Raw genomic sequence first — 13,038 nt, forward strand, 5'->3', positions numbered from 1 at the left:
CATGGGAGACGAGCTGTACCCACAATGCCGAGCGCAGGAGTTGTTTGACGAGTTTGTGTCGGCGGAGACGTGCCGGGCGGCGCTGGGGTCCTTCAGGCAGCTGTGTGACCACCTGCAGCTGGACCGCGGCGCCGCCGAGCGCCCGCTGTACCGGCCAATCAGACGCCGCCTCAACTACTGGAGGGCCAATGGGCTGTGGGCCAAGCTGGACCGCCGCGCCGCGCAGAGGGACTACCTGAGGGGCCGGGCCTGCAGCAACACCACCGTACGTCCTGGTACTGCTGGTCTAATGGCCTGGTACTGCTAGTCCAGTGTCCTGGTACTGCTGGTCCAGTGTCCTGGTACTGCTGGTCTAATGGCCTGGTACTGCTAGTCCAGTGTCCTGGTACTGCTGGTCCAGTGTCCTGGTACTGCTGGTCCAGTGTCCTGGTACTGCTAGTCCAGTGTCCTGGTACTGCTAGTCCAGTGTCCTGGTACTGCTGGTCCAGTGTCCTGGTACTGCTGGTCCAGTGTCCTGGTACTGCTAGTCCAGTGTCCTGGTACTGCTGGTCCAGTGTCCTGGTACTGCTGGTCCAGTGTCCCGGTACTGCTGGTCCAGTGTCCTGGTACTGCTGGTCCAGTGTCCTGGTACTGCTAGTCCAGTGTCCTGGTACTGCTGGTCTAACGGCCTGGTACTGCTGGTCTAACAGCCTGGGACTGCTAGTCCAGTGTCCTGGTGCTGCTGGTCTAACGGCCTGGTACTGCTGGTCTAACGGCCTGGTACTGCTGGTCTAACAGCCTGGGACTGCTAGTCCAGTGTCCTGGTACTGCTAGTCCAGTGTCCTGGTACTGCTGGTCCAGTGTCCTGGTACTGCTGGTCCAGTTTCCTGCTACTGCTAGTCCAGTGTCCTGGTACTGCTAGTCCAGTGTCCTGGTACTGCTAGTCCAGTGTCCTGGTACTTCTGGTCCAGTTTCCTGCTACTGCTAGTCCAGTGTCCTGGTACTGCTGGTCCAGTTTCATGGTACTGCTAGTCCAGTGTCCTGGTACTGCTGGTCCAGTGTCCTGGTACTGCTGGTCCAGTTTCCTGGTACTGCTATCCAGTGTCCTGGTACTGCTGGTCCAGTTTCCTGGTACTGCTAGTCCAGTGTTCTGGTACTGCTGGTCTAATGGCCTGGTACTGCTGGTCCAGTGTCCTGGTACTGCTGGTCCAGTTTCCTGGTACTGCTAGTCCAGTGTCCTGGTACTGCTGGTCCAGTGTCCTGGTACTGCTGGTCCAGTGTCCTGGTACTGCTAGTTTTACAGCCTGGTACTGCTGGTCTAATATTATGTCCTCGTTCTAAGTCTGTTCTGCGATTGGTCAGTGCGTGGTGGTGGGGGCGTGTGTGTGTGGGGGGGGGGGGTGGCCGTGTCTCTGCCCTGACTGTCCTGTCTCTGCTGTGATTGGTCAGTGTGTGGTGGTGGGGGCGTGTGTGGGGGGGGGGGGGGGCGTGGCCGTGTCTCTGCCCTGACTGTCCTGTCTCTGCTGTGATTGGTCAGTGTGTGGTGGTGGGGGCGGGGCCGTGTGGCCTGCGGACGGCGGTGGAGCTGGGCTTCCTAGGGGCGCGGGTGGTGCTGCTGGAGAAGCGGGACTCCTTCTCCAGGAACAACGTGCTGCACCTGTGGCCCTTCACCATCCACGACCTGCGGGGCCTCGGGGCCAAGAAGTTCTACGGGAAGTTCTGCGCCGGCGCCATCCACCACATCAGTGAGTCACACATGTTACTACGTCTGTATGTGGATACAGTATACATATGTATATATATATATATATATATATATATATATATATATATATATATATTATATATATATATTTAATCAGCAGCGTCTGCCCCCCCAGGTATCCGCCAGCTGCAGCTGGTGCTGCTGAAGGTGGCCCTGCTGCTGGGGGTGGAGGTCTATGTCAATGTGGAGTTCAAGAAGCTGGTGGAGCCGCCGGAGGACCAGCACCGCCGCAGTGAGACACACACACACACACACACACACACACACACACACACACACACACACACACACACACACACACACACATTAATACTTTAGTATAATATATTATATTAATATGAAAATATATTAATACATTGATGATAAGAACATCGAAATATCAAAATATATTAAAGTTCTGATAAATCAAAGAGATAACGTAAAAATAAGATATGAAACTTAAACTATGCAACGCCATCACCAACAGGGACGTTGTAGAGCGTCCTCTGGTGGACAGACTATGCAACACCATCACTAACAGGGACGTTGTAGAGCGTCCTCTGGGGGACAGACTATGCAACAACATCACTAACGGGGACGTTGTAGAGCGTCCTCTGGTGGACAGACTATGCAACACCATCACTAACAGGGACGTTGTAGAGCGTCCTCTGGGGGACAGACTATGCAACGCCATCACTAACAGGGACGTTGTAGAGCGTCCTCTGGGGGACAGACTATGCAACGCCATCACTAACAGGGACGTTTTGTAGAGCGTCCTCTGGTGGACAGACTATGCACGCCCCATCACAACAGGGACGTTGTAGAGCGTCCTCTGGTGGACAGACTATGCAACGCCATCACTAACAGGGACGTTGTAGAGCGTCCTCTGGTGGACAGACTATGCAACGCATCACTAACAGGGACGTTGTAGCGCGTCCTCTGGGGACAGACTATGCAACGCCATCACTAACAGGGACGTTGTAGAGCGTCCTCTGGTGGACAGACTATGCAACGCCATCACTAACGGGGACGTTGTGAGCGTCCTCTGGGGGGACAGACCATGCAACGCCATCACTAACAGGGACGATGTAGAGCGTCCTCTGGTGGACAGACTATGCAACGCCATCACTAACAGGGACGATGTAGAGCGTCCTCTGGGGGACAGACCATGCAACGCCATCACTAACGGGGACGTTGTAGAGCGTCCTCTGGTGGACAGACTATGCAACGCCATCACTAACAGGGACGATGTAGAGCGTCCTCTGGTGGACAGACTATGCAACGCCATCACCAACAGGGACGTTGTAGAGCGTCCTCTGGTGGACAGACTATGCAACGCCATCACTAACGGGGACGTTGTAGAGCGTCCTCTGGGGGACAGACCATGCAACGCCATCACTAACAGGGACGTTGTAGAGCGTCCTCTGGGGGACAGACTATGTAATAGGATGTAACGTGTCCCTGTCCTCCCATTGTCCAGAGGTGGGCTGGAGGATGGAGCTGAGTCCCCCGTCTCATCCTCTCAGTGAGCTGGAGTTTGATGTCATCATCGGGGCGGACGGACGCAGGAACACGCTCCCAGGTAAACCACAGCTCCGTCTCCGTGGTTACAGGTAAATGAAAATGAACCGAACACCAGAGCAGGGGGAATGAGAGGGGGAAATAATGCAGCAGTCTGCCCCCCCTCCCCCCCCCCCCCCCCCTCCCCCCCCCCCTCCCCCCCTCCCCCCCCAGGGTTCCGGCGTAAGGAGTTCCGGGGGAAGCTGGCCATCGCCATCACGGCCAACTTTAAGAACAGGAAGACGACGGCCGAGGCCAAAGTGGAGGAGATCAGCGGGGTCGCCTTCATCTTCAACCAGAGGTTCTTCACCGAGCTACGGCAGGAGACAGGTACACATCTGGATCGTGGTCCACATCTGGATCGTGGTCCACATCTGGATCTGGGTCCACATCTGGATCTGTCCAACATCTGGATCTGTCCAACATCTGGATCTGTCTGACGTCTGGATCTGTGTAACATCTGGCTGATTAACATCTGTTGTGATGTTTCAGGAATCGACCTCGAGAACATTGTGTATTACAAAGACGACACGCACTACTTTGTGATGACGGCAAAGAAACAGAGTCTACTGCAGAAAAGAGTCATTAAACAGGTAAATACACCTGGAACAGGTAAATACACCTGGAACAGAGTCAATAGACAGGTAACACACCTGGAACAGGTAAATACACCTGGAACAGGTAAATACACCTGGAACAGAGTCAATAGACAGGTAACACACCTGGAACAGGTAAATACACCTGGAACAGGTAAATACACCTGGAACAGGTAAATACACCTGGAACAGGTAAATACACCTGGAACAGAGTCAATAGACAGGTAACACACCTGGAACAGGTAAATACACCTGGAACATGTAAATACACCTGGAACAGAGTCAATAGACAGATAACACACCTGGAACAGGTAAATACACCTGGAACAGAGTCAATAGACAGATAACACACCTGGAACAGGTAAATACACCTGGAACAGGTAAATACACCTGGAACAGAGTCAATAGACAGATAACACACCTGGAACAGGTAAATACACCTGGAACAGAGTCAATAGACAGATAACACACCTGGAACAGGTAAATACACCTGGAACAGGTAAATACACCTGGAACAGAGTCAATAGACAGATAACACACCTGGAACAGGTAAATACACCTGGAACAGAGTCAATAGACAGATAACACACCTGGAACAGGTAAATACACCTGGAACAGGTAAATACACCTGGAACAGAGTCAATAGACAGATAACACACCTGGAACAGGTAACACACCTGGAACAGAGTCACTAGACAGGTAACACACCTGGAACAGGTAACACACTGGAACAGAGTCACTAGACAGGTAACACACCTGGAACAGGTGTATCCGTCCGGCTTGTGTCATTAGACCCTAAGGAAACAGGAGGGGACTTCCCCGGCCCCCCAGAGAACGGGTAATGGATCTAAAAGTCTTCCTCTTCAGGACTTTGCAGACACGGCGCTGCTTCTCTCAAGGCCAATGTGGACCAGAATGCATTGCAGGCGTTCGCCCGCGAGGCCGCGACTTCTCGACCAATCATCAGCTCCCGTCTCTGGACTTCGCCGAGAACCACCGCGGCCAGCCGGACGCTCGCCATGTTCGACTTCACCTGCATGTACGCGTCGGAGAACGCGGCCGCGGTGCGGCAGCGCCACGGGCACCAGCTGCTGGTCACGCTGGTGGGGGACAGCCTGCTGGAGGTGGGGGCTGATGCATCATGGGTAATCTAGTACCAGTATAATCTCATGTCTGTCTCTTGACTGTCTGTCTGTCTGTCTGTCTGCCTGTCTGTCTGCCAGCCCTTCTGGCCAATGGGGACAGGGATAGCTCGAGGTTTTCTGGCGGCGTTGGATTCAGCCTGGATGATCAGCCGCTGGAGTCAGGGAGCGGCTCCGTGGACGTACTGGCAGGACGGTACACACCTGTAGTACTAGAACACACCTGTAGTACTACTCATATACACCTGTAGTACTAATCATATACACACCTGTAGTACTAATATACACCTGTAGTAATAATCATATACACACCTGTAGTACTACCCATTTATACACCTGTAGTACTGATATACACCTGTAGTACTAGTCATATACAACACCGGTACTACTCATATTTACACCTGTAGTACTAAATACACCTGTACTACTAATATACACCTGTAGTACTAATATACACCTGTACTACTCATATATACACCTGTAGTACTGATATACACCTGTAGTACTACTCATATTTACACCTGTAGTACTAATATACACCTTTACTACTCATATATACACCTGTAGTACTAATCATTCAATTCAATTCAATTTTATTTATAGTATCAATTCATAACAAGAGTTATCTCAAGACACTTTACAGATAGACCAGGTCTAGACCAGATAGAGTAGGTCTGGACCAGATAGAGCAGGTCTAGACCACACTCCAGAATTTACAAGGACCCAACAGGTCTAGTAGTTTCCTCCAGAGCAGCAACAGGGCCACAGTGGAGAGGAAAAACCTCCTTTAGGCAGAAACCTGGGACAGACCCAGACCCAGACCCAGGCCCAGACCCAGGCTCTTGGTAGGCGGCGTCTGACGGGCCGGTTGGGGTTAATATACACACCTGTAGTTCTAATATACATCTGTAGCAATAATCATATAAACACCTGTAGTACTACTCATTTATACACTTGTATTACTAATATACACCTGTAATACTACTCATATATACACCTGTAGTATACTAATTCTACACCTAGTAATACTACACCTGTAGCAGAGATGGCAAAAGTACTCACTTTCCGTACTTAAGTAGAAGTACAGACTTGAGTTAAAAAATACTCCGGTAAAAGTGGAAGTACTGATTAAACTTCTTTACTCAAGTAAAGTGACAAAGTACAAGCTTGGAAATGTACTTTAAGTATAAAAGTAAAAGTAGCCTTGCGTTGACAAAGCTCCTGGAGCAGACAGACGTTACTAGAGAGACACTGAGACACTACAGTGGACATGGAGGACACGTCTTTATGTGGCAATGGCTACATTTTAATGGCTGTCTGCCACCAGACCTAAAACATCACATAGGATTATTATGACAGAAACTGGGACTCCAGGTTAATGAGATTCTGACTGAGTAGCGAGATATGAATTCACAGATCCGTTTCTATTTTTAATCTTCCCCTTAACATGTAAAGGAATCTAATGTATGTGTGTGTGCTCAAATATGGCTTCTGGAAAAAATATGAAATACTAAACAGACATTAATGAGAAGTTCCCCAGCACGTTGCCAGGAGTCCTTCTTGATGTCTCCTGTCTCAAACATGTCTCTCAGATAAGGCTGAGGATGATGGGAACGTCTTACTGCTGTCTTCCGGATCTCGGTTTTTTCTTTTTCAGTCATCCATGCTACTATGTGTTAACGTTAGCGCCATCCATGCTACTATGTGCTAAAGTTAGCGCCATCCATGCTACTATGTGCTAACGTTAGCGCCATCCATGCTACTATGTGCTAACGTTAGCGCCATCCATGCTACTATGTGCTAACGTTAGCGCCATCCATGCTACTATGTGCTAACGTTAGCGGCATCTATACTACTATGTGCTAACGCTAGCGCCATCCATGCTACTATGTGCTAACGTTAGTGGCATCTATACTACTATGTGCTAACGTTAGCGCCATCCATGCTACTATGTGCTAACGTTAGCGCCATCCATGCTACAATGTGCTAACGTTTGCGCCATCCATACTACTATGTGCTAACGTTAGCGCCATCCATGCTACTATGTGCTAACGTTAGCGCCATCCATGCTACTATGTGCTAACGTTTGCGCCATCCATACTACTATGTGCTAACGTTTGCGCCATCCATGCTACTATGTGCTAACGTTTGCGCCATCCATGCTACTATGTGCTAACGTTAGCGCCATCCATGCTACTATGTGCTAACGTTAGCGCCATCCATGCTACAATGTGCTAACGTTTGCGCCATCCATACTACTATGTGCTAACGTTAGCGCCATCCATGCTACTATGTGCTAACGTTAGCGCCATCCATGCTACTATGTGCTAACGTTTGCGCCATCCATACTACTATGTGCTAACGTTTGCGCCATCCATGCTACTATGTGCTAACGTTTGCGCCATCCATGCTACTATGTGCTAACGTTTGCGCCATCCATGCTACTATGTGCTAACGTTTGCGCCATCCATGCTACTATGTGCTAACGTTTGCGCCATCTATACTACTATGTGCTAACGTTAGCGGCATCTATACTACTATGTGCTAACGTTAGCGGCATCTATACTACTATTGCTAACGTTAGCGGCATCTATACTACTAGTGCTAACGTTAGCGGCATCTATACTACTGTGCAGGGCTGCCAACTCTCACGCATTGGCCGTGAGACACGCGCATGTGACTGGTTTCACACGCCACCCCCCCCCCCCATGTCTCACGCTGTAGTGTCAACCTGGTCGGTCAGATATCTGAAAGATGAGTTTGATCTATCTGTTGAGCCACTCAAGACTGTGAGGGGGTTCAAGAGCGCTCCCTGTCTGTGGAAGTTTCGAATTGTTCCCGAGCCATGCCAGGTGCTTTTCCCCGGCTCCAGGTCTGTCAGGTGCTTTTCCCCGGCTCCAGGTCTGCCAGGTGCTTTTCCCCGGCTCCAGGTCTGCCAGGTGCCTTTCCCCGGCTCCAGGTCTGCCAGGTGCCTTTCCCCGGCTCCAGGTCTGCCAGGTGCCTTTCCCCGGCTCCAGGTCTGAGCTCTGGGTCTCACAGACCGTCCGTCACTTCCTGTCCTCTCTCTGTAAAGATGGAGGTGAGCAGCGCGGCTGGTGGTGCAGCTTCAGTTCATTTTAGTGGACTCGGCTCAAAGGTTAAAGGATTAGAAGTGATGTAAATCAGTGGTTCTCATTCTTTAGAATCTCAGTGGTCTTAGTTGATCCCTCAACATTAATTTAACTTTGGGTCCCTGGTCCCTACACCAGGGACCCCTGGACCTGTTCACCACAGACCCAAATCTTCTCAGCTGTTGACATATGCTCCTGTCTCTTCACGGGGTTCATGATGTTCGGCACGTTGTCTGGGTCAGTTCTTAATAAGAAGTTAATCATGTAAATGATGTAAATGCTGAATGCTCTAAAACCTGTTGACACTACAACACCCAAGGATCCACCCTGCAGCCCTGCACATGTCATGTGAGACTGGATTCCTCCATTTGCCTGTCTGTCTGTCTTTCTGCCTGTCTGTCTGTCTGTCTGTCTGTCTGCCTGTCTGTCTCTCTGTCTGCCTGTCTGTCTGTCTGTCTCTCTGTCGCTGTCTGTTCTGTCTGTCTGTCTGTCTGTCTGCCTGTCTGTCTGTCTGTGTCTGCCTGTCTGTCTGTCTCTCTGTCTGCCTGTCTGTCTGTCTGTCTGTCTGTCTGCCTGTCTGCCTGTCTGTCTGTCTGTCTGTCTGTCTGTCTGTCTGTCTGTCTGTCTGTCTCTCTGTCTGCCTGTCTGTCTGTCTGCCTGTCTGCCTGTCTGTCTGTCTGTGTCTGCCTGTCTGTCTGTCTCTCTGTCTGCCTGTCTGTCTGTCTGCCTGTCTGCCTGTCTGCCTGTCTGTCTGTGTCTGTCTGTCTGTCTGTCGGCCTGTCTGTCTGCCTGTCTGCCTGTCTGCTGTCTGCCTGTCTGTCTGCCTGTCTGCCTGTCTGTCTGTCTGCCTGTCTGTCTGTCTGTCTGTCTGCCTGTCTGTCTGTCTGTCTGCCTGTCTGTCTGTCTGTCTGCCTGCCTGTCTGTCTGTCTGCCTGTCTGTCTGTCTGTCTGTCTGTCTGCCTGTCTGCCTGTCTGTCTGCATGTCTGTCTGTCTCTCTGCCCCCCCCCAGAGAGAGTCTGTACCGTCTCCTCCCTCAACGACTCCAGAGAATCTCCAGAAGAACTTCAGTCTTTTTACAGTCGACCCGACGACAAGATACCTGAACACCAAGCTGCTGCTGACCACACCTGACCAGGTAACACACACCTGACCAGGTAACTCACACCTGACCAGGTAACACACACCTGACAAGGTAACACACACCTGACCAGGTAACACACACCTGACCAGGTAACTCACACCTGACCAGGTAGCACACACCTGACCAGGACACACACCTGACCAGGTAGCACACACCTGACCAGGTAACACACACCTGACCAGGTAGCACACACCTGACCAGGTAACACACCGGACCAGGTAGCACACACCGGACCAGGTAACACACACCGGACCAGGTAGCACACACCTGACCAGGTAACACACACCTGACCAGGTAACTCACACCTGACCAGGTAACACACACCTGACAAGGTAACACACACCTGACCAGGTAACACCACCTGACCAGGTAACTCACACCTGACCAGGTAGCACACACCTGACCAGATAATACACACCTGACCAGGTAGCACACACCTGACCAGGTAACACACACTGACCAGGTAGCACACACCTGACCAGGTAACACACACCGGACCAGGTAGCACACACCGGACCAGGTAACACACACCGGACCAGTAGCACACACCTGACCAGGTAGCACACACCTGACCAGGTAACTCACACCTGACCAGGTAAACACACCTGACCAGGTAACTCACACCTGACCAGGTAACACACACCTGACCAGGTAAACTCACACTGGACCAGGTACACACACCTGACCAGGTAGCACAACCTGACCAGGTAACACACACCTGATCAGGAACATACCATATAATAATATATAATAACATAAAACCTTTCTCCCTGTTTCAGGTGAGACACCTGGTGGACACAGGTGAGGGGGCGGGGCTTAACACAGCCTGCGGTGACATCATTCGCCGCCGTCATCCCACAGTGAGTCACCATGGTTACTGAGTTCTTACCATGGCTGTGAATGAGCTGTGACGTGATTGGCCAACTGTCCTTCTTCTCTCTGATAGGCTCTCTCTCTCGGTCCAATCAGCTGCTGACCTGGTGTCAGGAGCAGACCCGTGGTTACCGTGGCGTTGCCGTCAACGACCTGACGACTTCCTGGAAGAGTGGGCTCGCTCTCTGTGCCTTGATTCACCGATTCAGACCGGATCTCATGTAATACAGGCTGTCTCACATTGATCTGTCCCTTTAAGATTGGACAGGCTGTCTCACATTGATCTGTCCCTTTAAGACGGGACAGGCTGTCTCACATTGATCTATCCCTTTAAGACGGGACAGGCTGTCTCACATTGATCTATCCCTTTAAGACGGGACAGGCTGTCTCACATTGATCTGTCCCTTTAAGACGGGACAGGCTGTCTCACATTGATCTGTCCCTTTAAGACGGGACAAGCTGTCTCACATTGATCTGTCCCTTTAAGATTGGACAAGCTGTCTCACATTGATCTGTCCCTTTAAGACGGGATAGGCTATCCTGTCTCACTGATGCCATCCGTCTGTCCTCAGAGACTTTGAGTCCCTGGACGCGTCCTCCGTGGACGCTAACACCGGCTGGCATTGGAGTGTCTCAGCGATATTTCGGGATCTGTCCCCTGATGACAGAGGACGAGATGTGGTCGGACTCTCTGTCTGTGGTGATGTACCTCAGCCAGTTCTACCAGCTGCTCAGGGACACAGCCCCCCTGCAGGTCTCTGTCTGTCTGTCTGTGTACTTGTCTGTCTGTGGCCGAGGTCATGTGATGGGGGGGGGGGGATTCTGGTCCCTGTTAACCTGTTGAAGATGATGTCACTTCCTGTTTCAGGTGATCTGAATCCGAGATCTGACCTGAGATCAGCACCTGTCTCACTCCTCAGCAGACTGAGGGACACCAAGGTCCGTCTGTCTGCCTGTCTGTCTGTCTACCTGCCTGTCTGTCTGTCTGTCTGCCTGTCTGTCTGTCTGTCTGTCTGTCTGTCTGTCTCTCTGCTCTCTGTCTGTCTGTCTGTCTGTCTCTGTCTGTCTCTCTGTCTGTCTGTCTGTCTGTCTGTGTCTGTCTGTCTGTCTGTCTGTGTCTGTCTGTCTGTCTGCCTGTCTGTCTGTCTGTCTGTCTGTCTGTCTGTCGTCTCTCTGTCTCTCTGTCTGTCTGTCTGTCTGTCTCTCTGTCTGTCTCTCTGTCTGTCTGTCTGCCTGTCTGCCTGTCTGTCTGTCTGTCTGTCTGTCTGTCTGCCTGTCTGTCTGTCTGTCTGCCTGCCTGTCTGTCTGTCTGTCTGTCTGTCTGTCTGTCTGTCTGCCTGTCTGTCTGTCCTGCCCGTCTGCCTGTCTGTCTGCCTGTCTGTCTGTCTGTCTGTCTGCCTGTCTGTCTGTCTGTCTGCCTGTCTGTCTGCCTGTCTGTCGTCTGTCTGTCTGTCTGTCTGCCTGTCTGTCTGTCTGTCTGTCTGTCTGTCTGTCTGCCTGCCTGTCTGTCTGTCTGCCTGTCTGTCTGCTGTCTGTCTGTCTGTCTGTCTGTCTGCTGCCTGTCTGTCTGTCTCTGTCTGTCTGTCTGTCTGTCTGCCTGTCTGTCTGCCTGTCTGTCTGTCTGCCTGTCTGTCTGTCTGCCTGTCTGTCTGTCTGCCTGTCTGTCTGTCTGTCTTCATATCTCTTTGTCTCTGCAGGATCGGAGAGACGCTGTAAAGAGGAGGAGGACGAGTCAGCAGGTCGGTTTATTTTCTATTTAAGGGACCAAAGAATATATTCAGGTCCGGGGACTGTGGGGGGGCAGCCCTCCATCACTCTCCTTCTGGGTCCAACAGCCCCTACACCGCCTGGGGGGGTGTTTGGGGTCATGGTCCTGTTGAAAGATAACTGATGGTCCAACTAAACGCAGACCGGATGGGAAGGAGCTGCAGGAGGCTGTGGTAGCCATGCTGGTTCAGTAGGACTTCAATCTGGAATAAATCCCCAACAGGGTCACCAGCAAGGCCCCCCTGTCCTTAGGCGCGGTTTCCTAGCCTTGTTTCCTCTCCTTAGCCGTGGTTTCCTAGCCTTGTTTCCTCTCCTTAGCCGTGGTTTCCTAGCCTTGTTTCCTCACCTTAGCCGTGGTTTCCTAGCCTTGTTTCCTCTCCTTAGCCGTGGTTTCCTAGCCTTGTTTCCTCACCTTAGCCGTGGTTCCTAGCCTTGTTTCCTCTCCTTAGCCGTGGTTTCTAGGCTTGTTTCCTCTCCTTAGCAGTGGTTCCTAGCCTTGTTTCCTCTCCTTAGCCGTGGTTTCCTAGGCTTGTTTCCTCTCCTTAGCAGTGGTTTCCTAGCCTTGTTTCCTCCTTAGCCGGGTTTTCTAGCCTTGTTTCCTCACCTTAGCCGTGGTTTCCTAGCCTTGTTTCCTCACCTTAGCCGTGGTTTCCTAGTCTGTTTCCTCACCTTAGCCGTGGTTTCCTAGCCTTGTTTCCTCACCTTAGGCGTGGTTTCCTAGCCTTGTTTCCTCACCTTAGCCGTGGTTTCCTAGCCTTGTTTCCTCACCTAGCCGTGGTTTCCTAGCCTTGTTTCCTCACCTTAGCCGTGGTTTCCTAGCCTTGTTTCCTCACCTTAGCCGTGGTTTCCTAGCCTTGTTTCCTCTCCTTAGCCGTGGTTTCCTAGCCTTGTTTCCTCTCCTTAGCCGTGGTTTCCTAGTCTTGTTTCCTCACCTTAGCCGTGGTTTCCTAGCCTTGTTTCCTCACCTTAGGCGTGGTTTCAGTGGAAACAGTCCTGAAGATAAAGGATCTCATTGGAGGAGAAGGAGGGGGACCTCTGGCCTGGACTGTATGATATATATATAATATATATACTGTATATAATATATATAATATATATACTGTATATAATATATATAATATATAT

At 51.2% G+C, this 13,038-nt stretch overlaps 1 protein-coding gene across 1 annotated transcript; it reads left to right on the forward strand.

Moving 5' to 3' along the window:
• Position 1: 1 nt before the first annotated feature.
• LOC116685558 (protein-methionine sulfoxide oxidase mical3b-like) lies at positions 2-11,885 on the forward strand (the record flags this gene model as incomplete). The annotated part of the gene is given in 19 exon segments (XM_032510560.1): positions 2-265; positions 1,517-1,724; positions 1,860-1,976; positions 3,204-3,305; positions 3,458-3,613; positions 3,776-3,876; positions 4,747-4,771; positions 4,774-4,821; positions 4,824-4,891; positions 4,893-5,003; positions 5,103-5,217; positions 7,923-8,038; positions 9,142-9,267; positions 10,053-10,074; positions 10,220-10,367; positions 10,719-10,760; positions 10,762-10,910; positions 11,015-11,085; positions 11,844-11,885. Coding segments are annotated over 19 exon segments (2,031 nt in total), but the record flags the coding sequence as incomplete, so codon positions are not given.
• Positions 11,886-13,038: the final 1,153 nt, after the last annotated feature.

This window comes from Etheostoma spectabile, unplaced genomic scaffold (genome assembly GCF_008692095.1).
Source record: "Etheostoma spectabile isolate EspeVRDwgs_2016 unplaced genomic scaffold, UIUC_Espe_1.0 scaffold00569997, whole genome shotgun sequence".
Taxonomy (NCBI): Eukaryota; Metazoa; Chordata; class Actinopteri; order Perciformes; family Percidae; genus Etheostoma; species Etheostoma spectabile.